Here is a 27,816-nt window from a genome sequence, read left to right as displayed (position 1 = left end):
GTGCTTAGTGCTTGTAAGGGGATGCCCGCCAATTTACCATCCCTCATTTTAAAAGGAACAATATAGATGGCCTCCTGCACCTCAAAGGAGCCGCATGTAGCAAGCAGTGAAGGATGCCAGCAAGACAGGACGAAAGGAATTCTCTGCTGCCACCTTCGGAACCTCCGAGCGCCACTCTGCTGGCCTTTGCTCCCAGTGTGGTACCTCTGAAACACCAGGATGCGAGAGCTGGCTGTACAATGTGCAGAACCTCTCCCTGATGGTACAAGGCACAATTATCTGTGCAAGGATCTTACAGCTGGATGCCCAAGAGTGGCCCAGCGCAGCACTGACCGCCCAGACCAGACCAGAAAACTCATCCAGATTCTGTCACCTTATCAGCTGTGCTGGGCAGAGGTTGGAGTAGCTGTTCCCTTCCCACTATTACATTCTAGGATCACTTCACACTAGCACTTTAGATCGCATTTCCTCCAACTCCCTTCAAGTGGTATTAGGTCTTTGTACCCAGAACTTGCTGTGTCGATAAAAATCACCCTCATAGCTCATCAAATTGCTCCATGTGTCTTCAAAGCAAATATCTGTATGGATCTCTTGGGGGGGGGATGGATAGGTGGGGGAAAAAATCTCCACTAATAAATGAAAGAAGGGAAGCCAAATTAGTGATGATTTAGGAGAAAATTGAGCACTCCAGCTCTGATTTCTGGCTGTGGAAGATCTACAAGCCAGCAAGCATCAGCTCTAGCAGAAATGCTCTGTGTTGCTGGGATGCCAAAAAAGACCTGTATTTGAGTCTTCCTCCTGGGCCCCAAACACCTGTGCCCACTCAGAAACTGGCAGTGCAATTCCACCAGAAAAAAAACAATTTACCTCTTCCAAAAAAGAAAGAGTCTTTTAATTGCACAAGTCTTCTGCTTCAAAAGGGGGAGGAGGAGGAGAAGGAAGGGTGATTCTAAGAAATTACTGCACTATGGAATCTACCAAATATACTGAGCAATCATAAGACAATACCGTCATCATCTGTAATGAACCACAAGCCTCCTCTTTCCTCTTAAATGTTAAAAGCCCACTTGTGGTGCTGGTGTCCACTACCTCTAAGAAGTTCCCTTTACACAATTCCTATGCTTTGATGGTATTTGCTAGGACCTTACATAACTGGTTTATGTGGGTCATAGAAAAGCTTTCAGTTTGACAAAGTTGGGGCCTTTCCCTTAGCCAGCCCTAGGAGGGAGATACTTAATCCCTCCCCCCATTCAGAACAATTGGGCCCTCCTGGAGAAGGGGCAGAGATACGTACTTCTGATTCGCCAATATTACAGCTATGTACGCAGCATTTATAGCACACCCTTGCTAGTAGATTTTCCAGGTCACCTGTGCATTTCTACTGTCTGGCAAGATTCCTACATAACAGACCCTGTGGCAACATTCTGTGGGACAGCATGTAAAATCAGGAAGACCCTGGTGCTCATAATGAGTTAGCAAAACAGAATCTTCTTTTTCTGTTTTCATTTCGATAGTGTGTATTTGTTCATTTCATTATCTGCCTTTGGCAACTGCTTTTATACTTACTTATCCTATGTATGTATTTTATTTACTTGCCTTATTTAATTTATTTGTGATTGCATGAAGCGCCCATCTGTGATAAGGTAGGCGTGTGTGTGTGTGAAAACTCTGTAAGGATGTCGATCCTGGCTAGCAGAGCAGTCTGCCACAAAAGAAGCCACCAGAGCCGACTTTGAAAGACTCCAGATTTTCTCTCATGAAAGAAAGTTCAAAATGCAGCTCTCTCCCCTCCCTCCCTCCCATAGGTAAACAGACTAGCAATGAATGTCAGGAAGGAATTACATTCCCCAGTACAGATTGAATGAGAAAGTTTTATCTCCACCCCCGAAAGGGGGGAGGGAGAGAGGGAGGGGGGCAGAGAAAAAGTGGCTGAGCAACTTTTCAGAACTTGGCAAAAGGGCCACAGCTCCATTTAATACTTTTTGTTGCTTAATTACTATGCACAATTCTGGTATATTCTGTTATACACACACTTTGGTTTAATAGAATAAGCGAGTTTCCATTAACACATTAGCTAAAGTTAGTTTGTTTTGACCTTAATTTACTGAACAAGCCAGAATGGACTGCCTGATACAGTTATAAGCCAACCAAGGTTTACAGACAAAACAGACCTTTGGATAACCCAAAAAATCTCTTATCAAATATGTGATTCAACCACAGCCTGGCTTTTTGAAAATCATTCTCCCAGCCATAATCCCCTCACCCCAAATCCAGAATGTAGAGCACGGATTATAAAGTAAGACAATTAGTCACGGCAGCAGTAACATTCGTTAATAATAGCAAAGCCCTTTTTTCCTTTCTCCAAAGGATCAAATAAATTAAACAAACTTTGCAACTGACTTTAGTCAGCTGAGAGGTTTGCTTACAATTACCATCAGTTTATTTACATTCATTGTCTTTGCTGCACCGTCACAGAAGGTTTTTAAACCTGGCTAGAGGTTTGAGAATAACCACCTTCCACACTGGATTTCTCAGTTGCGTTTTAACTTTATTTGGGGTTGGTGGGAAGGGACAGGCATGCTTCACCCCCATAATACAGGTGGTCCTCGACATACAAGTTCATTTAGTGACCATTCAGTTACAACGGCCCTAAAAAAGTGATTTAGGACCATTTTTCACACTTACAACCACTGCAGCATCCCCCCCACCATGGTCACAAGATTTCCATCTGGACGCTGAACAACCGACTTGCATTTATGACGGTCATAGCGTCCCAGGGTCATGCAATCCCCTTTTGTGACCTACTGGCAAGCCAAGTCAGTGGGGAAGCCAGATTTGCTTAGCGACCGTGTGACCAATGGACGAACTGCAAGCGATTCACTTAACAAACGGGGCGGGAAAAGTCATAAAGTGGGGCAAAACCCGCTTAACAAATTTCTCACTAAATTTTAGGCTCCATTGTGGTCATAAGTCGAGGACTTCCCATATTCAGCTGCGGGGCTTCTCTTCCTCCTCAGTTGAGAAACCCCTCTCCAAACTGAGGCCTATTTTGGGAAGGGGGGGAGGGGGGAGGGGCGAACTTTCTGTTCCTGCCTCTCAGCCGCTCTCAGACTCCGGCCCAGCAGCATGGTCCACATAGTCCCTTGGAACCAGAGTCCCTCCTCCCCCTGGCAGTGCCTCTCCCCCACCCCCAGGCCTCACGAAGACCCCCCCCCTTTATGGTATCAGTTATAACGGCCGCAAGCCCCCCTAATGCAAACCCCCCGCTCCCCAAGGAAGCCCAGTCCCTGGGGAATCCCTACCTGGGCCCTTAAGCCAGTTGGGACAACATGTCCTAAACTGCCAAGCCCGCCTGGGCTGCGAGTGCTGGGCTTTGTAGTCCCGGCGCCGAAGCCAGAGGCGCGCGAGCACCCTGCCTCCACATCGCCCTCTGACCCCGCCCGATGCTCGCTCGCCAGCCAATGGTGTCGCCGCAGCGCTCCCGGCAGCCAATCAGCGAGGCTGCGCGCGTGCGGCTCCTCCCTCCCCGCGCCAGCGATCCCGCCCCCAGGCGGCCACTGAGGGAGCACAAAGCCGCCGCCGGCCCCCCCCACCTTTTTACCTCACGGCGGCCGATTCCCCCCCCCCACACACACACACACATACCCCCCCGGTACTCCTACGGCCGCTCCTCACCTGCAGCCGCCGCGTCGGCCGGTACGTGTCCCAGGCCCCCCCCGGGAGTGGCGCGACCCGAAGGCAGGGCGCCCGCCAGCCGCTCCTCTGCTCGGCGGCGGCTGCGGGAGCTTTTCAAAAGTCCTCCCGAGGCCGGAATCGGGAGCCCCGCCCCCTCCGCCAGGGCCCCGCCCCCTTGCGTCACCAAGATGGCGAGCTCCGGTGCAGCGCCGCGCCTGCGCGGTCCGCAAGAGGAATGAGGAGGAAGGGAGGGAGGGAGGAGGAGCATCACTGGGGGGTTCGGGGTTCGAATCCCGACGTTGCCCTCGAAGTCTGTCTGTCTATCTATCTATCTATCTATCTATCTATCTATCTATATATCTATATATCTATATATCTATCTATCTATCATTTATTTATTTATTTATTTATTTATTTATTTATTTATTTATTTATTTATTTATTTATTTATTTATTTAATGTATTCTCCCGAAGGGCGGCGAACACAAGTTAAAAAGCATGCAACAATAAAATCCCCTTAAAACCCAAATAAGTAATAAAAACCCAGAATCATAGTCAGCCCATTTGTTAGGAACAGCCAAGTCTTCATTGAATTGCAGAATCTAAAGACGCCCCCAGAGGAGGAGAATTGACGGGAAATCAAATGAAATGTAACCAGGGGGAGAATTCAAACGCTGTCTAATCGCGGGATTCAGAATTTAGAAATTAAAAGGGAAAGAAGCCCCCCCCGCCCCCCCCCCGCGGATTTGACTCCGCTAGTCGTTGCCGACTCTATAGGGGGCGCTGCAAATCTCCCTTTCAAAGGCCGGCGCTGTCCGAAGACGCTTCCGCCGTCAGGTGGCCAGCAGGAAGAGGGAAAAGAGTTAAAAGGAAAATAACAGAAATAAAAATAGGTAATGTTTATAAGGAAGTTGAAGATTATGTATATATATATGTATGTATATCATGTAGATTTCATATGAACTGTTTTTTTTAAGTTTTTTATTTTGAAAACATTAAAAACAAGACACAAACACACATTTATATACGTATCACTTTTCCCTACAGCTACTTCTAAGTGATCCTTCCTTACTATTTACATCTATTCACACACATTTTAACTTTTATCTTATTCAACCATTTATTTTCCCTCATTCTTTCTTTCGTCTAGATTGTACTTTGATCTTCAACATTTTTTCTCCCCTCTCCCCTTTGTTCCTCTTTCTCATTTCTCCCCCCACCCTACCCTATTTTTCCTCCAATGAATGGTTGGAGAATGGGAAAAATGAGGGGGGGGGGGTAAAATCATATGAACTGTTAATCCAACGTCTATAAAAATAACACTGTTTGATTATGTATTAGAGTTTTGGAAAGGAAAATTACAATAATAGATGATAGGTAGATAGATAGAGATAGATAGAGATAGATATAGATAGGTAGATAGATACTGTAGATGATAGGATAGATAGATAGATAGATAGATAGATAGATAGATAGATAGATAGATAGATATAGATGGATAGGTAGATAGATACTGTAAATGATAGGATAGAGAGATAGATAGATAGATAGATAGATAGATAGATAGATAGATAGATATAGATGGATAGGTAGATAGATACTGTAAATGATAGGATAGAGAGATAGATATAGATACAGATATAGATAGATAGGTAGATAGATACTGTAGATGATAGGATAGATAGATAGATAGATATAGATGGATAGGTAGATAGATACTGTAAATGATAGGATAGAGAGATAGATAGATAGATAGATAGATAGATAGATAGATAGATAGATAGATAGATAGATAGATATAGATGGATAGGTAGATAGATACTGTAAATGATAGGATAGAGAGATAGATATAGATACAGATATAGATAGGTAGATAGATACTGTAGATGATAGGATAGATAGATAGATAGATATAGATGGATAGGTAGATACTGTAAATGATAGGATAGAGAGATAGATATAGATACAGATATAGATAGGTAGATAGCTACTGTAGATGATAGGATAGATAGATAGATAGATATAGATGGATAGGTAGATAGATACTGTAAATGATAGGATAGATAGATATAGATACAGATATAGATAGATAGGTAGATAGATACTGTAGATGATAGGATAGATAGATAGATAGATATAGATGGATAGGTAGATAGATACTGTAAATGATAGGATAGAGAGATAGATAGATAGATAGATAGATAGATAGATAGATAGATAGATAGATATAGATGGATAGGTAGATAGATACTGTAAATGATAGGATAGAGAGATAGATAGATAGATAGATAGATAGATAGATAGATAGATAGATAGATATAGATGGATAGGTAGATAGATACTGTAAATGATAGGATAGAGAGATAGATATAGATACAGATATAGATAGGTAGATAGATACTGTAGATGATAGGATAGATAGATAGATAGATATAGATGGATAGGTAGATAGATACTGTAAATGATAGGATAGAGAGATAGATAGATAGATAGATAGATAGATATAGATGGATAGGTAGATAGATACTGTAAATGATAGGATAGAGAGATAGATATAGATACAGATATAGATAGGTAGATAGATACTGTAGATGATAGGATAGATAGATAGATAGATATAGATGGATAGGTAGATACTGTAAATGATAGGATAGAGAGATAGATATAGATACAGATATAGATAGGTAGATAGCTACTGTAGATGATAGGATAGATAGATACAGATATAGATAGGTAGATAGATAGATAGATAGATAGATAGATAGATAGATATAGATGGATAGGTAGATAGATACTGTAAATGATAGGATAGAGAGATAGATAGATACAGATATAGATAGGTAGATAGATACTGTAGATGATAGGATAGAGAGATAGATAGAGAGATAGATAGATAAGATACAAAAATATGAGAGTTAAAAGAGGTGGACAATTCAAATCAGTCCATCGGAATAGACCTGGAGAAGGGACCTTGGAGGTCATCTAGCCCACCCCCCTGCTCAAGCGGGAGAGCCTGAGGTCATGGGAAAACTCAAGGGAATCGGGGGAATTCAAGGGAGACCAGAGTAGATGACGCCTCTTGGCCACCAAGACCTGAGCTCAATTTCTTCCATTCGCTTTTGAATTCCCTCGAGACGCATTCAAGTCTGTTGAGCGTCACATCGGGACAGCCATTCCCACCCCGGTTCGACGGCAACCGAGTTCCCGCCTGGGCAAGAGCGGCAAGCGGCGCCCGAGCCCCGCCGGCCGGCTTTTCCGGACTCTCCCTGGCACACACCCCCGGAAGTGGGCGGGGCGCTTCCGCCTTCCGCCTGCCCAGCTGGTTCCGGCCACGCCCCCTCCCGGGGGGAAAGTCTCGCGAGAGTTCCGCGCGGCCCAGCCCGCTCCGCTGCTCCACCGCCGCTGCTGCCCCGACGGCGCCGCCGCCGCCGCCATGGCGTCCGACTCGGATACCGAGGAGCTCTTCTACGACGCCTCCGAGGACGTCGCCCAGCACGGCGGGAGCCCCTTGGCGTGAGTCCGCCCGGAGGGGGTGGGGGGTGGGCTGAGCCTGGAAGTCTCGAGGAATTGGGTGGGGGGGAGGCTCTCCCGGCTCTCTCTCCCCACAGGGAGGAGGAGGAGGAGGCGGCGGAATCCGGCCCTGCAGGAGCCTCGGCTCCTATTAGCTTTCCTGGCCCCGAATCTCCTCGCCTCCCCCACCCCTCCGTCCCCTTTCTGCCCCTTTCCTATTGGTTCTCTCCTGGATCTCCCAAGGCAGCCCCTCCCCCCCGTGAGACCCCCCCCCGGCGAAAGGGTGGGGGCAGTCGGGGCCTCCTCCAACATTGGCACCCCCCCATCTGGCCCCTCCCCGCATCTTTGGTACCCCCCCCCATAGCACCCCTCGTGTGTGTCCCCCCCCCCGCATCTTTGGCACCTCTTGCATCTTTGGTACCCCCCCATATCACCCCCCCTCTTAGCACCCCCATATCACCCCTCATATGTCGTCCCCCTCTGCATCTTTGCCACCACCACTCCGTCTTTGGCATCCCACATGTCCCCCCATATCTTTGGTACCCCCCCATATCACCCCTCATGTATTCCCCCCCCTGCATCTTTGGCATCCCCCATATCACCCCTCATGCGTCGTCCTTCCCCCGCATCTTTGCCGCCACCACCACCACCCCATATCACCCCATCTTTGCCACCACCACCCCGTCTTTGGCATCCCCCAGGTCCCCCCTCATGTCCCGTCCCCCTGCATCTTTGGCACCTCCTGCATCTTTGGTACCCCCCCCCATATCACCCCCCCTCTTTGGCACGCCCACCTGACCCTCCACATCTGTAGCACCCCTATCTGACCCCCGCCCCATCTCTGCCAAGGGGGTCTCAGCCTGTGGCTGCCCTTGGCCGTCTCTTCTTGGCCTCTCTCAAAACCTGGGGGGGAGGGAAATGCTCACACTGATATTCTGCCCCCTCCCCCTGTTTCTCCTTCGGGGTCCAACTTGGCAGCAGCCTCCCCAAAGCTCCCTCCGCGAAAGGAGCCGGCACTCCGAGACTTTCGGCTTTCTCAAAGGACTGTTTTATTGAGTACATCATATCTGCATGGATGGAAATAAAACCAGCTCTAAATATTTCCATATAGTTAAAAGAAAAGATAACTCCCTCTCTTGTGGTCACAGGTCATATTGTCCAGTTAGGTGTTCTGGCATCTCCTCGGCAACCCCCCTCCGTCTCTGGCCAGCACCTGTTGAGATGATCTTGGTTCCCACAGGATGGTCTGCTGTTGTCTTGTCTGACATTCCAGACTGCCCCCCCTCCCACACTGTGTGGCAACCTGAGACATGGAAAGACGGCTGTTGCAGGCCTGATTCATTGCTTCTTGTCCTGCCCTCAGGTGCTTTGGAGAATAGTTTGACTCCCTCTTCTTTGTGGCAGCTCCTCCAATACTGGAAGACTGCTATCATGTCTCCCCTGGTCCTTCTTTTCATCAAATGAGACATACCCAGTTCCTGCAACTGTTCTTCATATGTTTTAGCCTCCAGTCCCCTAATCCTCTTTGTTGCACTTCTCTGCACTCTTTCTAGAGTCTCCACATCTTTTTTACATTGTGGCGACCAAAACTGAATGCAATATTCCAAGTGTGGCCTTACCAAGGCATTATAAAGTGGTATTAACACTTCACGTCACCTGACTTGGATGAGTGAATTAGTCTTTCTCTGCTGCTGGAAGAGTCGTGGAGGAAGTAGCTATGGGTAGCTCAGAGATGGGCCCTTCTTTATCACCAGACTGTCAAAGGAAAGTCCCATGTGGGTAGCTCAGAGACGGGCCCTTGTCCAAAGGAAAGTCCCATGGTGCTGAATAGGTGCTGAATAAGCCTCTTCCATACACAATTGTTGCTTTCAGCCTCAACAATTCCAGGGTGCAGGAGATGAGGGATGATTCATATTTGCTTTCATGAACCACATTTGAAGTCAGCGGTTTTCTCTCTCTCAAAGAGCTCTTCAACCAAATTAGAGCAGCAGCTAAATGCACCTTTCTTTAAAAACTGCAAGCAATTTTGCTCTGGCTGGTTCTTTCATGAGACTTCCCTTATCTTAGACTTCGGAACCTGTAACCTGATGCGTTGCTGATTGCCTTCCTTCTAGAAGTCGCCCCACTCATTTCTGGCCACGTCTCTCTCTCTCTCTCTCTCTCTCTCTCTCTCTCTCTCTCTCTCTCTCTCTCTCTCATCCAAACCAACAGCACAAAGAGAAAAAGGAAGGACACGAGAAAGCATTTCCACCTTTCGTGCAGCCTTATGAAGAAGGTTCTATATTGGTGCAAAAAAACAAACAAAAGACTTGGGTTTTTTTTTTTTTCTTGAAAGCATTGTTTTACAAAATGTCGGAGTGTGTTTATGGTGTATAGCTTGTAACTTCAGCTTAACCCTCTCTTTCAAACTCTTCGGCTTGTTTGTTAAAGCTGAATTTGTGTACGGTAACGTAGCCAGAAACTTTATGGGTCACTTGTGAAGAGAGTTCAGTGTTTAATTGGAATAGGTGGGATACATTTTGGATGAACGAATGCATGGCCCTTGCGTGGCACATGCTTCCCTGGCTTTGCAATTCTGAATGATAGTGTGTTTCCTCGAAAATAAGACCCTGTCTTATATTTTTTTGAACCTCGAAATAAGCACTTGGCCTTATTTTCGGGGAGGTCTTATTATTTTGGGAGTAAGACGGGGCTCCTCTTGCCATCTTACCTGATTTCCAGCTCTGTCTCCCTAAACCTAACAAGAAGAAATGGCGGGGACCAGCTGCGCATGTGTTTCGGGGAGGGTTTATTTTCAGGGGGGGGCTTATAAGCGCATGTGCTCAAAAGCCCAATTGGGCTTCTTATCAGGGGATGTCTTATTTTCGGGAAAACAGGGTAAAATCACGGATGATATCATGAGCTTGAGGGGCAAGGCTCTTTGTGGCCGTCACTTTATAAAGCATCTTAAGCTCCCATAGAAATAGGGTTCATTTATGCAATGAATGCTCCAACACTGGAGGTTTTTAAGAAGATGTTGGATAACCATTTGTCTGAAGTGGTGTAGGGTTTCCTGCCTAAACAGGGTTGGACTAGATGACCTCCAAGGTCCCTTCCCACTCTGTTATTCTATTCTATATATGGAGTCCAATTGGGGCTCCATCTTCAGCTGAGATATGCTCTCATACTTTGTCCAGAGGAAGGAATCTCAGGCTGGGTGTATATTTCTTAGGGGAGCTACCTCTGCAGTTGTAACTCAGAAAAGCAGCTCTCAGGATGTCTTTTTCACAGTTGGCCGGTCTCTGAAGAACAAATTCTCTGGACCATAAAAAAACGGATGCGGTTAACGAGGCAGATTCAGCTTTTGAATGTTCCCACATTCAGAAATGGGCAGAGAGAGAGAGAAGCCATGTTGAATGAGGCTTTACTATTCTGATGATTCCTTTGCAAGATTGTTTTTGGTTGAAGAGAGCTTTGTAAAACGGGGCAGGCTGGACTGCTAAAGAAGCTCCTCATTGGACAAGCCTTTATAGTGTAATGGTGACAGCCTTGAGCAAGGAATTGAGGTTTAAGTCTACTCCGATGCACGGATGCAAAAGGTAACTTTTGAGTCTGTCTCTGGCTCAACCTTCCTCACAACAAGGTTGTGTCTTTTCCAATTGCACGTTCTGCATCCCTCCTTGTTGTCTTTGGAAGGAGTCCCTTGGCTAACTTCTGCAGTTTTAGCCAGTTGAAGAATGAATCTGACGAAGGGGATTTTCCCTTGTTTGATGACAAGGAAGTCAGCCTTTCTTAGCACCGGCTCACTTGTCTGCCTTGCTCTGCAGCAATGCTCCCCCTCGTTTCTCAGAGAAACTCCCCTCTCTTGGCTATGCTCTCTGCCGGAAAAAAAAGGAGGAAGATGTAGCCCTTCCCTCTCCTTGCGCACAATTAAACCCCCAGGGTGGTTTATGGCTGCTTTTATGACCTACCGCTGTTTTTGCCAAAGAGGCTGAGAGAAATCTAATCTCTGAAATAGCTTTTTGCCTTCATCCATCCATGCCAAAGATGAGATCCGTGATTCACAGAACACCGCATTATTCCACATTGCCTTTTGCCAGAGGCTGGGATGGCATTAGGCCTGGTCACTCTTGGGTCCCGCAGTATTGGGCGGTCAGAAGTCAGTCCTGGTCTCGCGTCCTCTTTAATGCAGTGCAGAGGAAGGTAGAAATTTTACTTTCGGAGGCCACACCGTTCTATCCCCAACAGGGGAAGGAAGCTGTTATCACCTAGGCTCACTTAGTCATTACAAGACACAATTAGTCCCAAACAAATCTATTTTATTGTAACAGCTGAGAATTACTTCATTCCCAGCTTTGTCCAAATTAATTGCAAAACAAGTCCTTCAGAAGAAGTCCTTCAGGCTTAGCACAAACCTTTATCTTCTTTGGCACCCTTCCAAGGGCCTTTCTTAGCAAAGCCCCACGAAGTTCAGAAACAAGAGACACCGACTGGAAACAGATTTAGCAATGTTGTTTTCCTATAGAGAGCCCAAGTGCCTTTGCTGCTCTTTTAAGCCTTATGGGAGGGGCCAATCATCTACTGGCCTTACTCCCGAGTCGTCCCTTTTGCTTTAGGTGCTCTTGCCTTCTGGCAGCTCTGCGCATGCACACACTGAGAACAGACTCCTCCTGTTCCTCTGCCTCTCTGCTGTCTGACTCTGGGGGCTCCGGAGTCCGCACATCACTCCCAGATGGCCCTGGCCCCATCTCTGCCTCCGATGCAGAGCCCTCATCCCGGCCTTCCCTGGACTCCAGGACTGGTCCATGTTCCTCCCCAGCCTCCTCACTGTCCAACTCCGCTGCTAGCTCCGCAGGCTGCTGGTGGACCACAACAGAAGCAATGGGGCCGGCTCTGTCTGTGGGCCTGGGAGGTGACAGCCAACTAGGATGGACACAGCAGGGGACTTGGGGAAGCCAGGGGCTTCTGTTCACACAATCAGTGTTTGAGACCAAAGAGGGAAGCAAATAAAATGGCATTCAAAACTGGCCCAGTGGGAAATTGCCATTTCAGCTGGTTGCAGTGGAGAAACCTTTACCGAAAAAAATCCATTGACTAATGGGGGACATTTGGGCTTGTGGTCACCACAGAGGGCATGTCATGGACCGGACACTGCATTAATCTTGAGGGGCTGAGCAAGCAGGAGCCCGTTTCGCTTGAGCTGAAGAACGAGAGAAAGAATCTTAATTCTTAAATGGCTGGTGGGCGTTCCCTCCTCCTGGTCTTATCTGGTCCGTGTCTTTGTTTTTCTCCACCAGGTCGCCAACGAAAGTCACGGGGACGTCGGCACTGAAGGTGTGTCTCTTTGTGTCAATATTTGTGCCATGCAGCACCAAGCCTGTCCTTTCCCTTCGAAGGCCTCAGGAACTGCAGCACCTAACTAGGCAGGGCAACGCCTGGGCTCCCCTCTCTTAAAGCATATATAATTCATGCCCTCTAGCCTACTGACTGGGGGTGGGGTGGAGAGAGAAGAGCTGGGCGAGGGTGTTGTCTCTCCCTTCGATGTTGCCAGCTTTAAGACCAGTGGACTTCAACTCCCAGAAATCCCCAGCCATCATGCTGGCTGGGGAATTCTGGGAGTTGAAGTCCACCTGACGCCAAGATTAAGAACAACGTTTATAGTGCCGCCATTCTTATCTGCCCTTGGATCCCAGACACAATGCTTCTCTTAACTTTGTGAGAAAATGCCAGCCAGTGCCAAGGTATTTTAGCTGCCGCTGGATATCAGCATTATCAAGGTCAGTTTTCTCCAACTCGTCCTTCCATCTGGCCGGAGGCAACAGTTCCCACTCGCCTGTGGAAGCCCAACCACTGGACTCTTCCACCTTCTTATGGCGAGGCTGATTACCTGCAATCCTGTTTTCCAGGAGCCGGACGGAGGTTCTCTGGTGGACGAGCATGAAGGAGGGAAAGACGTGGACATCAAGCAAGATGACCCCAAAAAGGTTTGTTCTACACAACTTAAAACTGGCAGTGAAAGGATGACAAATGTGCTGTTGGGTGGCTTTTCTCGTAAGCAACTTATGGGAAAGCTCTGTCTCGCTTTCACCACCTCTTAATCCTCAAGATTGAAGTGCTTTAGTTTTGCGGTATCTTTTTTTTCCAGGATAGGATGTGCTAGAGAGAGAAAAGATTAAAAAGGGGGGTTGTGTTTAGGGAGACTAAATCTGTGTCTTATTTTGAGGCCTGCGAAATGGGTACGGAGATCAAAATCATTACGCTGCTGATGTTATGCAATGCACAGTTGTTAACGCTCAAGATTTCTTCGGGTTTTAACGTCTCCAGAGTGCGTCATTTGCAGCCTGCGCTTTTTGTGCCTGTATTATTCCCCTATAAATATTGACAGGTAAACCTGGGCCCCCTCATTCAAAACGGAATCGGCAGAATAAAACGCAAGCATAACAGCGGCAAAGAATTAGAGCAAGGGTGCGTTGCGCTCCTGCATTTTCAGGGTGGTCCCCATCCAAGTCCCAAACAGCTCTGATTCTGCTTACCTGTGACAAGATCAAAGCTAGCAGGGACTGCAGCCTGCGGTGGCTACGCTTACTGTGCCTCTTGGGTTATTTGTTTTTTAAAAAGGCAATTTGCTCTATTTAGAGCAGGGGTCAGCAACCTGCGGCTCCGGAGCCGCATGTGGCTCTTTGGTCCCTCTGCTGTGGCTCCCTGACCACTGGCTGGCCCCGCCCCTCCCAGTCACTCCTCACCTGGCCTGAGAAGGTAAGGGTGACAGTGGGGGATGGAGAAGCAGCCAGGGCAGAGACAGAGAGATACAGAGAGAGGGAGAGAGAGAGACATAGAGAGATACAGAGAGAGAAGGAGAGAGAAGGAGAGAGGGAGGGAGGGGAGAGAGAGAGATGTGAAAAGGATTTTGTGGTTCCTGGTGTTTTTTAACAACTGGTTCTCTGCCCTAATGACTGGCTGAGTAGGCGTGGCTGGGGGGGTTCATGTGACTGGCAGAAGTGAGTGACATCGAGTTGGCCACACCCACCCAGGTTTTGTGGCTCCCAGTGTTTTCTTTTCTGTGGGAAACGGGTCCAAATGGCTCTTTGAGTATTTAAGGTTGCAGACCCCTGATTTAGAGAAAAGTTCCTGTGTTTCCCCCAATACTGGATCTTCGTGATAATCGGTTTCTTTCAAGGTTAAATCCAATGCTGTATACCAGGACTCTCCAAACTTGGCAGCTTTTAAGACTTGTGGACTTCAACTCCCAGAATTCCCTAGCCAGCTGGCTGAGGAATTCTGGGAGTTGAAGTCCACAAGTCTTAAAGTTGTCAAGTTTGGAGTCCTCTGCTATAAACCAACGCAAGTAGCCCTCAGCTTACAGTCATTTTAGAGCCTGCTCATTATCATCCTAAGTCGTCATGATAAAATGGACTGCCCATGTGACCGGTTGGATTATACATTCTTTTTTTTTCCCCCAGTGGTTATTAAGCTACCGTATTTTTCAGAGTATAAGACACACCTTTTTCCCTCCTAAAAGGGGGTGAAAATTCAAGTGCATCTTATACACTGAATGTAGCCCTGCCCACCCACCGGCCCCCACCCTTTGGCCTCTGCCTCCCAGCAGTTACCTCCTTGCAAGCAAACAGCAAGAAAAAACAGCTCCTTTCAGCTTCAGCACAGCCTAATTAGCACACGTTGATTGGATGGGCCTTCCAACTCTCAGCTGATTTGCTCTCAGCTGTTTTGCGCAGGGCTGTGCTGCTTGCTGCAAGGAGGTAAATTGCTGGAGCAGATTTTTTTTTTCCCTTGGTGCTAATCAAGCTATGCTGAAAACAAAAATGAAAGTAAAGCAGGCTGTTTGCTGCAAGGAGGCAAAATTGCTCAGAGGCAGAGGGAGATTTCTTTTTCTTCTTTTCCTCACCAAAAAAGGTAGGTGCGTCTTATACTCTGAAAAATACGGTAACTCTGGTCTAATTGCAGCTACGCCCTTATTTGCTCTTTAGATCATTGACAACATCATAGAAGAAAGCCAGAAAGCCGACCGGCTTGAGGATGACCCCTTGGCCCCTCCCGAAAAGGAACTGACCAACCCCTCGTCTCAATCAAACACTTGGATCTCGGGAGCAGATCTCCACCACCACATTCCCGAACTCTTCATCGCGGAAGCCACTCCGCAAGGGCCCCACGAAGCCCCTGAGGGCCTGGCCAACGGGGTGGCATCCCAGGAGGCTTCACCGCCTTCCAGCAACGAGGGGGCAGATCACCTCAGAGGGGAAGACGCGGTCACCTCCGCAGGAAGCCCTAGCAAGAGCCGAGAGCGGAAAGCAGATGGAGGAGACCCGACAGAGGAAGAGGAGGAAGGCTGCCAGACCGCCGACCTGAAGCAGCCAGATGGCTCCGACCAGGCACCGTCCTCGGATCCCCCACTCCCCCAAGGCTCCTCGGCCGCCGATGAGCCGCCTCCGGCCAAACCCCCCCGACAGCTGACCATGGAGCCAGATATCGTGGCCAGCACCAAGAAGTCTGGCCCCGCTCGGCCCCCGCCTCCCGTGGCATTCCCGCCCCCCAGGCCACCACCCCCTGCCCGTCCGGCCCCCCCACCGAGGAAGAAAAAGAGCGACTCGGAAATCGAGACCGGCAAGATTCCTGGCCTGGAAGGCAAGTCTTTATTTTCTTAGCCAAATCCTCCCTGAGGGGTCCCTGTCGCTCCGGCCCCACTTTCAACTTCCACGTTTCTTCCGTAGTTCCTCGGGAGCCTTTTTCCCTGGGTGGCCTCCTCTCACCCAACACCTCCCTGGATTCCATGGCCAAAGACTCTCAGCCTTCCCTGGACTTGGCGAGCGCCACCAGCGGCGACAAAGTGGTCACCGCTCAGGTGAGCAAATGGGGAGTGGAGGTTGGCCAGAGCACACCGGTTGGGATTGGGGAACGCGGATGTGCTGCAGCCTCAGAGAGTGGTCTTAGGGGAGGTCGCCAAACACCCGGGGGAGGGGGGGGGGCGCCTCTTAAAAAAGATTAGATGTTCTTTGCATGTACAAAGCCGGCATTCCAGAGAGAAAAACTGGCCACAGTCTAGCTGAAGCTGCTGTTTGGAGAAGGCTGCATTTGATTGGCAGGGAGGCGAGAACGCCAGCATGCTTGGTCTCTCTCCTCCCCTCCTCCCCCCCCCCCAGGGTCCTAACCTAGAGTCATGTCTTGCAATCCTGTACATGCTCTCTCTCAGGTCAGAGGTCAGGTGGTTGAGACTCTAGAACAGGGGTCAGCAACCTGGGGCTCTGGAGCCGCATGTGGCTCTTTCACCCCTCTGCTGCGGCTCCCTGTCACTCAGAATATGCGTCACAACCACCAATGTGCGACACCTGCCGGCGCACGATTTATTGAGCTTTTCAACGCCTCATAGGCCAACCATGGATAAATCCAAGAAAAGAAAAGTTTCAGACGAAAACAGAACGTTTAATTCGACTACATATGCTAGTTTTATGGCTGCTCAAGAGATAGTCAGGCACAGGAAGGATTTTGTGGCTCCCGGTGTTTTCTTTTCTGTGGGAAATGGGTCCAAATGGCTCTTTAAGTGTTTAAGGTTGCAGACCCCTGCTCTAGAAAGAGTGCAGAGAAGAGCAACCAGGATGATGAGGGGACTGGAGGATAAATCGTACGACAAACGGTTGCAGGAACTGGGCATGGCTAGTCTAGGGAAGAGAAGGACTAGGGGAGGCAGGAGAGCATCTTCCAATATCTGAGGGGCTGCCCCAGAGAGGAGGAAGGGGGTCAAGCTGTTTTCCAAAGCACCTGAAGGCCAGAGAGGGAATAATGGATGGAAACTGAACAAGGAGAGATTCAACCTAGAAATAAGGAGAAATTTCCTGACAGTGAGAACCATCAACCCATGGAACAGAAGTTGCCTTCGGAAGTTGTGGAAGCTTCATCACTTAAGGCTTTCAAGAAAAGATTGGACTGCCATTTGTCAGAAATGGTGTGGGGTCTCCTGCTTGGGTGGGGGGTTGGACTAGATGACCTACAAGGTCCCTTCCAACTCTAATTAATAATCTGTAATCTGGTCAGGGTGCTCACTCCCCAGCAAGGGTTGCAAAAATAGGTAGCCACCATATCCCAAGCATCAAAAGGGAAGCCCCTTTTCTAGTTTTCTAGTATGGGATCTGCTCCCATCCTGTTTGCAGCACCGCAGGACGGGTGGGCTGGGGGGGTCTTCCGCCTCTTTCTGATTTGCATTTCACACGCCTCCTGTCATTGCAGGAGAACGGGAAATCGGCAGATGGTCAGGTGGTGTTAAGTGAAGTGATCGGACCCCAGAGACCCAGATCGAACTCGGGCCGAGAACTCACAGACGAGGTAGGCCTGGGTGGGGTTGCCTTTGCGGATTGGAGGTGGCTGGTGCTGAACTTCAGGCAAAGCTCTTTCCAGCCGTGCTTCCTGCAGAGCTGTGTCCCATTGGGAGGTCTGTCATCCGAGCATCTGGGAGCCCCTCTAGGCAAACGAGAGCGGCTCTTTGTGGTTGCAGAAGAAGGGGCCCTTCCCCTGCAAAGTGGCCCCTCCGGTTTGCACCTTCGATGCATCTTGATCCGAATCCGTCTCTGGCCCTCGACGGCCAGCCTGGAAGGATCCAAAAAGATGAAGCTCACCGCTGTCTCTCCCGCCCTTCCCTGTAGGAGATCCTGGCCAGCGTCATGATCAAGAACCTGGACACGGGCGAGGAGATACCCCTGAGCTTGGCGGAGGAGAAGCTGCCCACGGGCATCAATCCCCTGACGTTGCATATCATGCGGCGGACGAAGGAATACGTCAGGTACGGAGCCCAGCGCGGGGATCCCCTCACGCCACTTCTGAGACCTGCCCATTTCTCTTGCTTGCGCCGCTCAGCAGCTGCCCCCAAGCGTAAATGAGGCTGCAAGGAGGCGCCTGAGCCCCAGAGGTGCTCTTCGGAGCTCCCGGTACCGTTTACCGCAGCAGTGGCTCTCCTGCAGCCCCTGGTGCCATCTGTGCCTCCAAAGGCTGAGCCTGGCACACTACAGGGCAGTCTTCCTCTTTGATGCCCCGGAGATTTGGGTCCTCAAGTCACTAACACCAAACTTCCTCCCTGGTTGCCTTGCACAGTAACGACGGGGCCCAGTCGGATGATGAAGACAAAATGCAGCTGCAGCAGAGCGACACCGACGGGGGCCGCTTGAAACAGAAAACGTGAGATTTAGGGTGAAGTGTGTGTGTGGGGGGGTATCTGCTCTTTCCTTTTTATTTATAGTGGGGTTTGGGGGAAAATCAGGACTGATCGAAATGGCTTCAGCCTGCAAATCAGGATATCTGTTTTCAGGGATGTTTTGCTCCTCCCGTTTCTGTCGTCTTTCTCAAGGGATTTTTTTTTTTTAAGTTGATTTATATGCCGCCCTTCTCCAGAGACTCAGGGCGGCTTACAATGTGCTAAGCAATAGCCTTCATCCTTTTTGTATATTTATACAAAGTCAGCTTATTGCCCCCACAACTGGGTCCTCAATTTACCTACCTTAGAAAGGATGGAAGGCTGAGTCAACCTTGAGCCTTGGCGAGATTCAAACCAGCAGTAATTGCAGGCAGCTGGTCTTAATAACCAGCTTAATAACAGGGTGCTTAGACCACTGTACTACCAAGGGATTTCTGGAAGGTACCCCAACTTTCTCAAGGATGCAAGGAGTCCTGTCTGACCTACCACTAGAGCTCTCCCCAAACCCTGCCTCCCCCTCCCTGCACACACCACATTTTCCAAAACAGCCGAACAGGCCAGGGTTTCAAAGCAATCACGGACTCGTCCCATGGCGCAGAGAAGCCGGACGTCAAGGTTTTCAGTCTGAATCCCTCCAAATTTAGCTTTGCCCCATGAGCCCATCCGTCAAACGTTCTGAGCAGGCAGTGGTGGAGCAGGGAATGCTGCACGGGTGTCTCTGAAATTAGTATACCTGTCAAGAGATGTTTGCTGACGAAAACGGGTTGGCGAAAGAGTTTTTCTTTCTCTGTCTTTCAAAGGACACAGCTGAAAAAATTCTTGGGCAAATCGGTCAAGAGGGCTCGGCATCTGGCTGAAGAGTACGGAGAACGGGCCGTCAACAAAGTGAAGAGCGTCCGAGACGAAGGTGGGTGAGGCAGGCAGTCAGAGGGAGGGGGCTTCTGAATCCTAAAAGGGGGGGTGGCGGGGCTGAATTTATGAGCTCCGCTGCCTTTGCTCGCTGCGATGCGGACCCCACCACTTCCAGTGGCTGCACAGATGGGACCATCTTACCCAAAGTCTGTAGGAATGACTGAAATGTTGCCAGAAGAGCCCACTGCTAGTTTTGCAAGCCAACCTCCCCCCTGGGTTCCACCCTTGGCATTCCTGGGTCAAGACAGGGGAAAACCCTCCTCCTTGGCACACAACAGCTTCCATGCCCATCTCCATGCCATTTTTTTTTTGGCATCCAAAAGTGCTGTCTTAAAGGCAGAATTATGGGGTGGGGCTTTTTTTCGGTGGAAGGGTTTGGGTTTCCATTCTTGTCGGCCTTCTGGCGACCTCTGGAGCGTGTCATTGCGAGAAGCCCAGAAGGAACGGCCTCCGAACCTCACCTGCCCTCTCTTCTCAGTCTTCCACACAGATCAAGACGACCCGTCTTCCAGTGATGACGAGGGGATGCCCTACACGCGGCCGGTGAAATTCAAAGCCGCCCACGGCTTCAAGGGGCCGTACGACTTCGAGCAAGTGAAAGTCGTGCAGGATCTCAGCGGGGAGCACATGGTGAGCTGCGGCCCCCGTGGTCCGGCCGGAGGGGCTTTGCGTGTGTGTGCCATCCTTTGAGCGCAGGGCTCATTAAACCAAATCTGCCGGTTCGGACAGGGGGCCGTCTGGACCATGAAGTTTTCGCACTGCGGCCGGCTGCTGGCCTCTGCGGGCCAGGACAACCTCGTACGGATCTGGGTGCTGAAGACGGCGTTTGATTACTTCAACAACATGAGGATGAAGTACAACTCGGAAGGTGCCCCCATCTTCTGCTTGGGCTACCGGGCAGCCGACCTCACCTGGAGCAGGGAGCGGGGGTGGTCCTTCAGAGAAGCCCCTTTCAGCTGGTGTCCTGTCTTGCCTTCCAGGCCGCGTCTCCCCCTCCCCGTCTCAAGAGAGTTTGAACTCGGCCAAGTCGGATAACGATACGGGGGTGAGTCGGGCAGCTGCACCCACAAGGTTGGAGGGGCCTCCCTGGAGTTTTCTATCCTTCAGTGTTTCTCCTTCACCCTTGAAAAGAGCTCTTTGCAGCCCCCACGGTAGCCAGCTTGGCTAGGCTGGCTGGGGAATTCTGGGAGTTCCACGCCTCTTTAAAAGTGGCCAAGGCTGAGAAAACACAGGGTTGCAGAGAGGAATGGCTTCAAAAGGCATCACCGCTTTTCCTCGTCTAGTTGTTAAAGGGCTCAAATCAGTTTTCCTTGGTGGGAACGACCAGGAATTGGAGCTGGGGGGTGGGGGGGGGGCTGCTCCCCCTGCCTGCATCCAGGAAGTGGAGGTGGGATGTCACCGGTTGGGAGGGCTGCCTGTCATCCTTTTAAATCTGCTTTCCAGGTGTGCAGCGGGACCGACGAGGACCCCGATGACAAGAGCACACCGTTTCGACAGCGGCCCTTCTGCAAATACAAAGGGCACACGGCCGATCTCCTGGATTTGTCTTGGTCCAAAGTAAGGGATCCCATTTCCTCTGGCTGTTTACGTTTTATATTGCTATATGGATATTGTTTCCTGATTGCTTATTTGTACCCTAAGACTACCATTAAGTGTTGTACCTTATGATTCTTGATGAATGTATCTTTTCTTTTATGTACACTGAGAGCTTATGCACCAAGACAAATTCCCTGTGTGTCCAATCACACTTGGCCAATTAAAAAAATAAAATTCTGTTTACCGTATTTTTCGGAGTATAAGACGCACTTTTTCCCCCCCTAAAAGGGGGTGAAAATTTAGCTGCGTCTTATACATCAAATGTAGCCCCGCCCACCCTTTGGCCTCTGCCTCGCAGCAGTTACCTCCTTGCAAGCAAACAGCAAGAAAAAACAGCTCCTTTCAGCTTCAGCACAGCCTAATTAGCACAAGTTGATTGGATCAGCCTCCCGACTCTCAGCTGATTTGCTCTCAGCTGTTTTGCACAGGGCTCTGCTGCTTGCTGCAAGGAGGTAAATTGCTGGAGCAGATTTTTTTTTTCCCTTGGTGCTAATCAAGCTATGCTGAAAATGAAAATGAAAGTAAAGCAGGCAGTTTGCTGTTTGCTGCAACGAGGCAAAATTGCTCAGAGGCAGAGGGAGATTTCTTTTTCTTCTTTTCCTCACCAAAAAAGGTAGGTGCGTCTTATACTCTGAAAAATACGGTACATTTTAAAGCAGTTTTGATCTCTCGTGTGCTGGGAAATGGCAGTTAGGTATTGCCTGCTCCTTCCTGAAGATAACCAGCAAAGAGCTTGGACAGCCATAAAATCCTAACCAGGCACCCTCCCTTTTCGCCAAACAAGGGGGACGAGAGATCAAAAATGTTCTATTGTGGTTTACCTCCAACCAACCCTGATTAATTTGGAGATTCCAAAACCGGATTTGAATATTCCCTTCCTCAGTTATCTGTCACCCGTTATTCGTGCAGATGAAATCTTATTTCGCTCCTGCATTTCTTTGGCCGGGGCCGTAAAGGTCCTCCACTCCTTCTTTGAGGGAGAAGTTTGATAAATGCATAAATAAAGGTCCTTCTGTAGTTTGGGGCACCCCAGAAATCGAACCCCCCGTTTGCTTCCTGTTCCGCAGAATTACTTCCTGCTCTCTTCGTCCATGGATAAGACCGTGCGGCTCTGGCACATATCTCGGCGGGAGTGCCTCTGCTGCTTCCAGCACATCGACTTTGTCACTGCCATCGCCTTCCATCCCAGGGTCAGTGGCGGCGGCCCCTGTCTTTAATTTTGGGCTCCCTACTTTGCGCGGAAAGCGGGTTTGCGCGCCCTGAGAGGGAGGGAGGGAGATCCAGCATACCCAAACACGGCTGAGGAAGGACACTTCGGGCATCGCCTTTGAGCAGACGGGCCCGGGATTGTCCTCTGGCAGCTGCCAGGTGAGGCTGCCCCGATGCCTCTCCCTGGGTCGATATCCCGGTTTCTGAGTCGAAAGGGCTCGTCTTGGCCCCTTTTTTAGGATGACAGATACTTCTTAAGCGGCTCGCTGGACGGCAAGCTTCGGCTCTGGAACATCCCTGACAAAAAAGTGGCCCTTTGGAACGAGGTGGACGGACAGACCAAGCTGATCACCGCTGCAAACTTTTGCCAAAATGGCAAATACGCCGTGATTGGCACTTACGACGGCCGGTGTATTTTCTACGACACGGAGGTGAGCCCCTGGGACCCCAGCTTTCAGCCTCCGGGAGCCACTGCTGACCCCGTGGCTTTCCCCTTGGAGTCTCCGCAGGGCCCACTTCCATGTCTGCCGTGGCCCCTTTTCTGTATCTCGGGGCGCCCGTGAAAGCTCCCTTCTTTTCCTGTGTTTCTCTTTAGCATCTCAAGTATCATACTCAGATCCATGTGCGGTCGACCAGAGGACGGAATCGAGTGGGGAGGAAGATCACGGGGATCGAGCCCCTGCCGGGTGAAAACAAGGTAGTGACAGGGTAGGCTAGTGATGGCTAACCTTTTTGCCATCGCGTGCCAGGCCAGGGGAGTGGGGGTCGCACACATGTGTGCCCACACCCATAATTCTATGCGCCCCGCACATGCGCTCACAAACACCCCCAGCCCACCCCATTCCTGGCACGCGATGACCCAGTAGGCCCGTTTTTCTCTCTCTCACCTGGCTCCAGAGCCTGTCTAGGAGTCTGGGGAGGGCGAAAACAGCCTGTTCCACCCCCATTCTGGAGGCCCTCCGGAGGCCAGAAACGGCCTGTTTGCCAACTTCCAGTGGGACCAGAAGGCCCGTTTTTTGCTGTCCCCAGCCTCCAGAGCCTCTTTAGGAGTCTGGGGAGGGTGAAAACGGCCTCTCCCGCCCCTCCCCGGAGGCCCTGCGGAGGCTGAAAACGGCCCGTTTGCCAATTTCGCGTGCCCACTGACCTCTTGGGGATTGGGGGGCTTCACATGCAGTTGCCCAGGCCCATATGCCCACATTTCAGCTCATATTCCCACCGCCACCAGCGGGAGTCACCAAAGCCCATGACTTCCCAAAGGAATTTGGGCCATAAATCTGAGGACACACATTCCAGCATTGAAAACACAGGTCAATCTGAAGGCATCATCTCACTTGTTGAATTAGCTAAGAAAGACTCCTGGTTCATTTCCCCCCCCAAGAGTACATTGAGAATAAAGCAGTTACAGATTAGAGCAGGCAGAATCTGTTGGCTTGGCATGAAAACGATGCAATTGACTTCCCCTCTTTTCCCCTGGCCACCCCACCCTCCATGCTATCGGCCAGTGCCCAATTAAAAGCCCTCCGTTTGTTTCGAAAAGGGACCCTGCCTTCGCGCCTTTCCCATCTCCGCCCGCGTGCCTTTTGCTGACCTCATGCTTGACGGGTACTCCTCACAGTCAGGGCCAAGCCCAGCGCCCCCTGAATCCCCCTCATTCCAGTCTCTTCCCCCTCCCACCGTCGCCGATGTCAAGCTGGCAAAAGTTGCAATGCGAAGCAAGCAGAATGGACAGCTAATCCCAGGGGTGGCACAGGGGAGCATCTGCCACTCAGGGTCAAAAGAGGCCAGCCCTTGGACGAAAACGCCTCCTTGCCTCACTAGATCCTGGTAACCTCTAATGACTCGCGCATCAGACTCTACGATCTGCGGGACCTGTCCCTTTCCATGAAGTACAAGGGCTACGTCAACAGCAGCAGCCAGATCAAAGCCAGCTTCAGGTGAGGAAGAGGGACCAGGAAGAAAAGCAAGGAGCTTCAGAGCTCCTGGCTGAAGGGCAGGACAGACATGTCCTAAATTCGGAGCTCGGGACCTGCTCACCTTGACGGGGCTTCCCCTGAGGGGGGGCGGTTCGGAGAGGTGAACCTGAGCTGGAAGTGAAAGGGGGCTCCTCTCTCCCTCTCCAGCCACGACTTCACCTACATCGTCAGCGGCTCGGAAGACAAGTACGTCTACATCTGGAGCACCTACCACGACTTGAGCAAATTCTCCTCCGTCAGGAGAGATCGCAATGACTTCTGGGAGGGGGTCAAAGGTAAAGCAGAGGTGCCCACCCCTCGGGCCCCTGAATTCGCTCTGAGGAGGGTGGGTTTTAGGTGTCCTGGGTGTTGGTCTAGGACAGCGGGAGGCAGCTGGCTGATGAGTGTCCAGGAGCCTCAAGAAACAGGTTGCAACCATAGGCTTGTAAAATCCAGAGGTGGAACCAGCTGGTGGGGGGAGAGGGGGCTTTTTTTTAATTTATTTATATGCCGCCCTTCTCCGGAGACTCAGGGCGGCTTACAATGCATTAAGCAATAGCCTTCATCCTTTTGTATATTTATACAAAGTCAGCTTATTGCCCCCACAAACTGGGCCCTCAATTTACCTACCTTAGAAAGGATGGAAGGCTGAGTCAACCTTGAGCCTTGGCGAGATTCGAACCTGCAGTAATTGCAGGCAGCTGGTCTTAATAACAGGGTGCTTTAGACCACTGTACTACCAAGGCTCTGCAGTGTTATTCCGTATGTTTGTGAATTTTCTGGAGAAGCTAAATAGTCACTTAGAACGCCTCTTGAGTTGTCCTCAAGGTCAAAAACTTTCCCAGAGGATATTATACAGAATAAAATCCCCGTAAAGAAGAATAACACAGCCGAAAACTCTTACCTTGGATCTGGTCTGCGCACGCCACAACTGGGCAGGGCGTCTCCTGCTTTCCCTCAGAAAATGCTCCTCATGAGCTTCCTTCTCTTTCTAGCGCACAACGCTGTGGTCACCTCTGCCATTTTCGCCCCGAATCCCGGCCTGATGGTCTCCTCCGAAACAGCTGAGAAGCCCCCAGGAGAAACCAAAAGCGAAGATTCAGAGGCTGCAGACCCCATTCCTTCTGGTAGGTGTCCAGGGTGGCCTTCTCTGGCCTGGGGTCTCCTCCAGCTTCCCCCAACTTCCCAGTCCCTGAAGAGGCTCCCACAAACACAATCTGGGCCCACAAGGGCCACTGAGCCCCAGTTTTTTAGCCCCTGCAGCTTCTGATCTCCTCTCCTAGCTGCTGGGGCAGGAGATGTTAAACAAGGCAGGGGAGAGGACCAGGTCCTGTGGCACCCCAAAAAGAACCCCCCAGCTGAACCCAAACCCCCCATCAACACCAACTGGAACTGAACCCAAAGGAAGGAGGAGAACCAGCACAGCTCAGGGCCTCCCGTCCCCAATTCAGTCCAGAGGGATTTCACGCTGGGTGGGATTGAAGCCTGCTAGTTGTGTGGTGTGGAGAAAGAAAATCTCACCAAAATAAGTGGTGGGGTTTTTTTCCGGTGGGCTCGGTCTATCGGGGCAACCTGGTCTATCCAACTATGGGACAGAGCATACTGCTTCCGCTTTCGCTTTTCAGCCCCAATCCAGGAGCCTCTGCAGGCAGCCACTTCCGCGACAAACTATTTTTGTGTTGAATTTATATTTTACCGACAAAGAAATAAAGGGAGTAGCCAGGGTTCGAATCCCAGAAAGGGTACAGCTAGCTGACGAGAGCTAAATAGCTTGAAATATCTATTGAGATCTATACTAGTATACTATACTATACTAATCTCACCAAAATACTTCTCCAAAATCCAGGGAGAAAAATAGAAAACCTGGCCACATGTAGACACACACACCCCAAATTTTTAGACAATCCCCTGCATTCTCTGGGTTTGCAGTGTTTGTGGAAGGGGGGGATTCCTCTCCTAAATCCTTTTCCTCGTCTCTGATCCCGAGCAGAATTAGGGATTTCGGGTAGAGCAGTGTTTCTCAACCTTGGCCGCTGAACGATGTGTGGACTTCAACTCCCAGAATTCAGCAATTCCCAGAAGCTCTGCTGGCTGGGGAATTCTGGGAGTTGAAGTCCACACATCATCCAGCCGCCAAGGTTGAGAAACACTGGGGTAGAGGCTTCCGAATGAGGGTCTTTTGCAAGCGCCCCCCTCCCTTCCTCTTTTCTAAAACCGTAGCTTCTGTCTTTTCAGGAGCCTTGAAGGCAGACCACACCGAGGTGCTTCTCTCGGCCGATTTCACCGGAGCCATCAAAGTCTTTATCAACAAAAAGAAAAACCTCTCTTGAAAAGTCGCCAGTAACTCCGTAGCCTGTCGATCATGGTACCCGGGTGTGAATCTTGTGCTTGGTGACGCAGCGTATAATCTGGCGCTGGAGGTTGTCTTATTGTTAAATTCCTTCGTTTAAGGCTGCTGCACTTCGAGCTCCCAAAAAAGCAGCATCTCTCTCTCTCTCTCTCTCCCCTCCCCCCCCCCCCCGTAAAGCCCCTTCCCCACTGCTTTTTAGATTAGAAAGGGAAGAGCGGCCAGCAGCCTTACTCAAAACGAGAAAAATGAGCCTTTGCGATTTCCAAATAATTCTTCTGCTTCGTAATGCCCCGGATGCAGAATACTCCTGCACGAAAAGTACAGTGAGATATCCACGCGCAGAGATGTTCCTTTCGGGGGTCACCCAGGAACGGTTTTGCACAGGTGAAAATATAGTTGATTCAGTGGCGCCCGATTCTTTGCCATTGCACAAAGTCGATGCCCCCTCTGCCCCCAGAATCCTGCCCCCTGCAAAAGCGGATCTATTTTTTAATTTCCCGTAACCCGAGCTGCATTTCTGGCCAGACCTTTTAAGTTCCGTGAGATCGATCCTCCTTTCAAATCATAACCCCGCAGATGGATTAGCGGCAACCTCGTTTCGGTGTTTTATAACGTGGACTTCTGTGATCTTCTCACTGTTGTGCACTCGATTCTGTTCTGTTCCCTTTTTTGCACACTGGAGCACAATATTTCTACGAAAAGAGTTTCTCATTCCTTAGTCCCAGGCACAGGGATACTACGCTCACTTTAAAGCAACTTAAGCTGCATTAGGAACAATTCTTATATTTTACAAACGATGTAAAATAAAACTGTTTACATATTTTTAAAAATATTGTAGTTTTAAGTTTTTTGTTTTGTTTTGTTTTGTTATCCTTGTTTAGAGTTAAAAACTGAATTTAAAAGGCTTTGTAAATATTTGTAAAACAATAACCAATGACGCAACCCTTTCGCAGGGGTGAAACCCGCAAGAAAGGTTGTTGAGGGTGGCAGCTGCTTAAGAAAACAAAGGATGTGTTATTAAAAATGGGTCACACTGAGAAATGTTGGTGTTTGTATTTTATTTTTTTTTAATCTCACACACACAACAGAGCGATACGAAGGTTGTTGCTTGGCCCCAAGTTGGTCCATTTTGTCCCATGTTTTCCATCCCCCCCAACTTTGGAGGGGCCAGTTTTTCCAGAAGCATTAAGTGGTCCAATGTCAGTAGAAGGGATGCCCTGCTTGGTCCCGAATTTTTTGTGCCCCTCACTGCTTTCTGCCAAACTACTACTCCTCCTCCTCTTCCTCTTCTTTTCTTCTTCATTATTATTATTATATTATTATTATCTTTATTCATTAACATGAAACTCAAAGTCAACTGAACATTCAAAAATGCACCACCAATACCATGGACTGGTGCTAATGGTTGATAGGGGTTGTGCCAGCGTCCTAGGGATCAA

General features: G+C 49.7%; 2 protein-coding genes across 5 annotated transcripts in view; one reads left to right on the top strand and one right to left on the bottom strand.

The window, feature by feature from the left end:
- KLHL13 (kelch like family member 13) overlaps positions 1-3,906 on the bottom strand; it is a 38,272-nt gene extending 34,366 nt beyond the window's left edge. The window contains exon 1 of one of the 4 annotated variants that reach the window (XM_034441678.3): positions 3,676-3,906. The gene's annotated coding sequence lies outside the window, so the exon portion shown is untranslated. Of the gene's footprint in view, positions 1-3,302; positions 3,452-3,675 lie in introns of those variants that run through there. The other 3 variants (XM_034441680.3, XM_034441679.3, XM_034441681.3) reach the window with 3 other exon arrangements.
- Positions 3,907-7,002: 3,096 nt separating this feature from the next.
- WDR44 (WD repeat domain 44) lies at positions 7,003-27,418 on the top strand. The gene is made up of 20 exons (XM_034441674.3): positions 7,003-7,188; positions 12,462-12,498; positions 13,071-13,148; positions 15,150-15,804; positions 15,891-16,021; positions 17,401-17,496; positions 17,814-17,950; positions 18,259-18,342; positions 19,159-19,265; positions 19,749-19,900; positions 20,000-20,138; positions 20,251-20,315; positions 20,714-20,827; positions 21,934-22,056; positions 22,315-22,506; positions 22,671-22,772; positions 23,894-24,009; positions 24,196-24,323; positions 25,023-25,154; positions 26,263-27,418. Exons 1-20 carry the CDS (start codon positions 7,109-7,111, stop codon positions 26,355-26,357), a joined length of 2,763 nt encoding a protein of 920 aa, XP_034297565.2. The 5' UTR covers positions 7,003-7,108; the 3' UTR covers positions 26,358-27,418.
- Positions 27,419-27,816: the final 398 nt, after the last annotated feature.

The sequence above is a fragment of the Pantherophis guttatus genome, chromosome 12 (assembly GCF_059756535.1).
Source record: "Pantherophis guttatus breed Tessera chromosome 12, ASM5975653v1, whole genome shotgun sequence".
NCBI lineage: Eukaryota > Metazoa > Chordata > Lepidosauria > Squamata > Colubridae > Pantherophis > Pantherophis guttatus.
This window is presented reverse-complemented; position numbering and strand designations above follow the sequence as displayed.

Coding starts and splice junctions, on each gene's coding strand:
- WDR44 (XM_034441674.3), top strand. CDS start 7,109: ATGGCGTCCGACTCGGATACCGAGGAGCTCTTCTACGACGCCTCCGAG. Junction 7,189..12,461: donor CACGGCGGGAGCCCCTTGGC/GTGAGTCCGCCC, acceptor TTTCTCCACCAG/GTCGCCAACGAAAGTCACGG. Junction 17,497..17,813: donor GCCGAGAACTCACAGACGAG/GTAGGCCTGGGT, acceptor CCTTCCCTGTAG/GAGATCCTGGCCAGCGTCAT.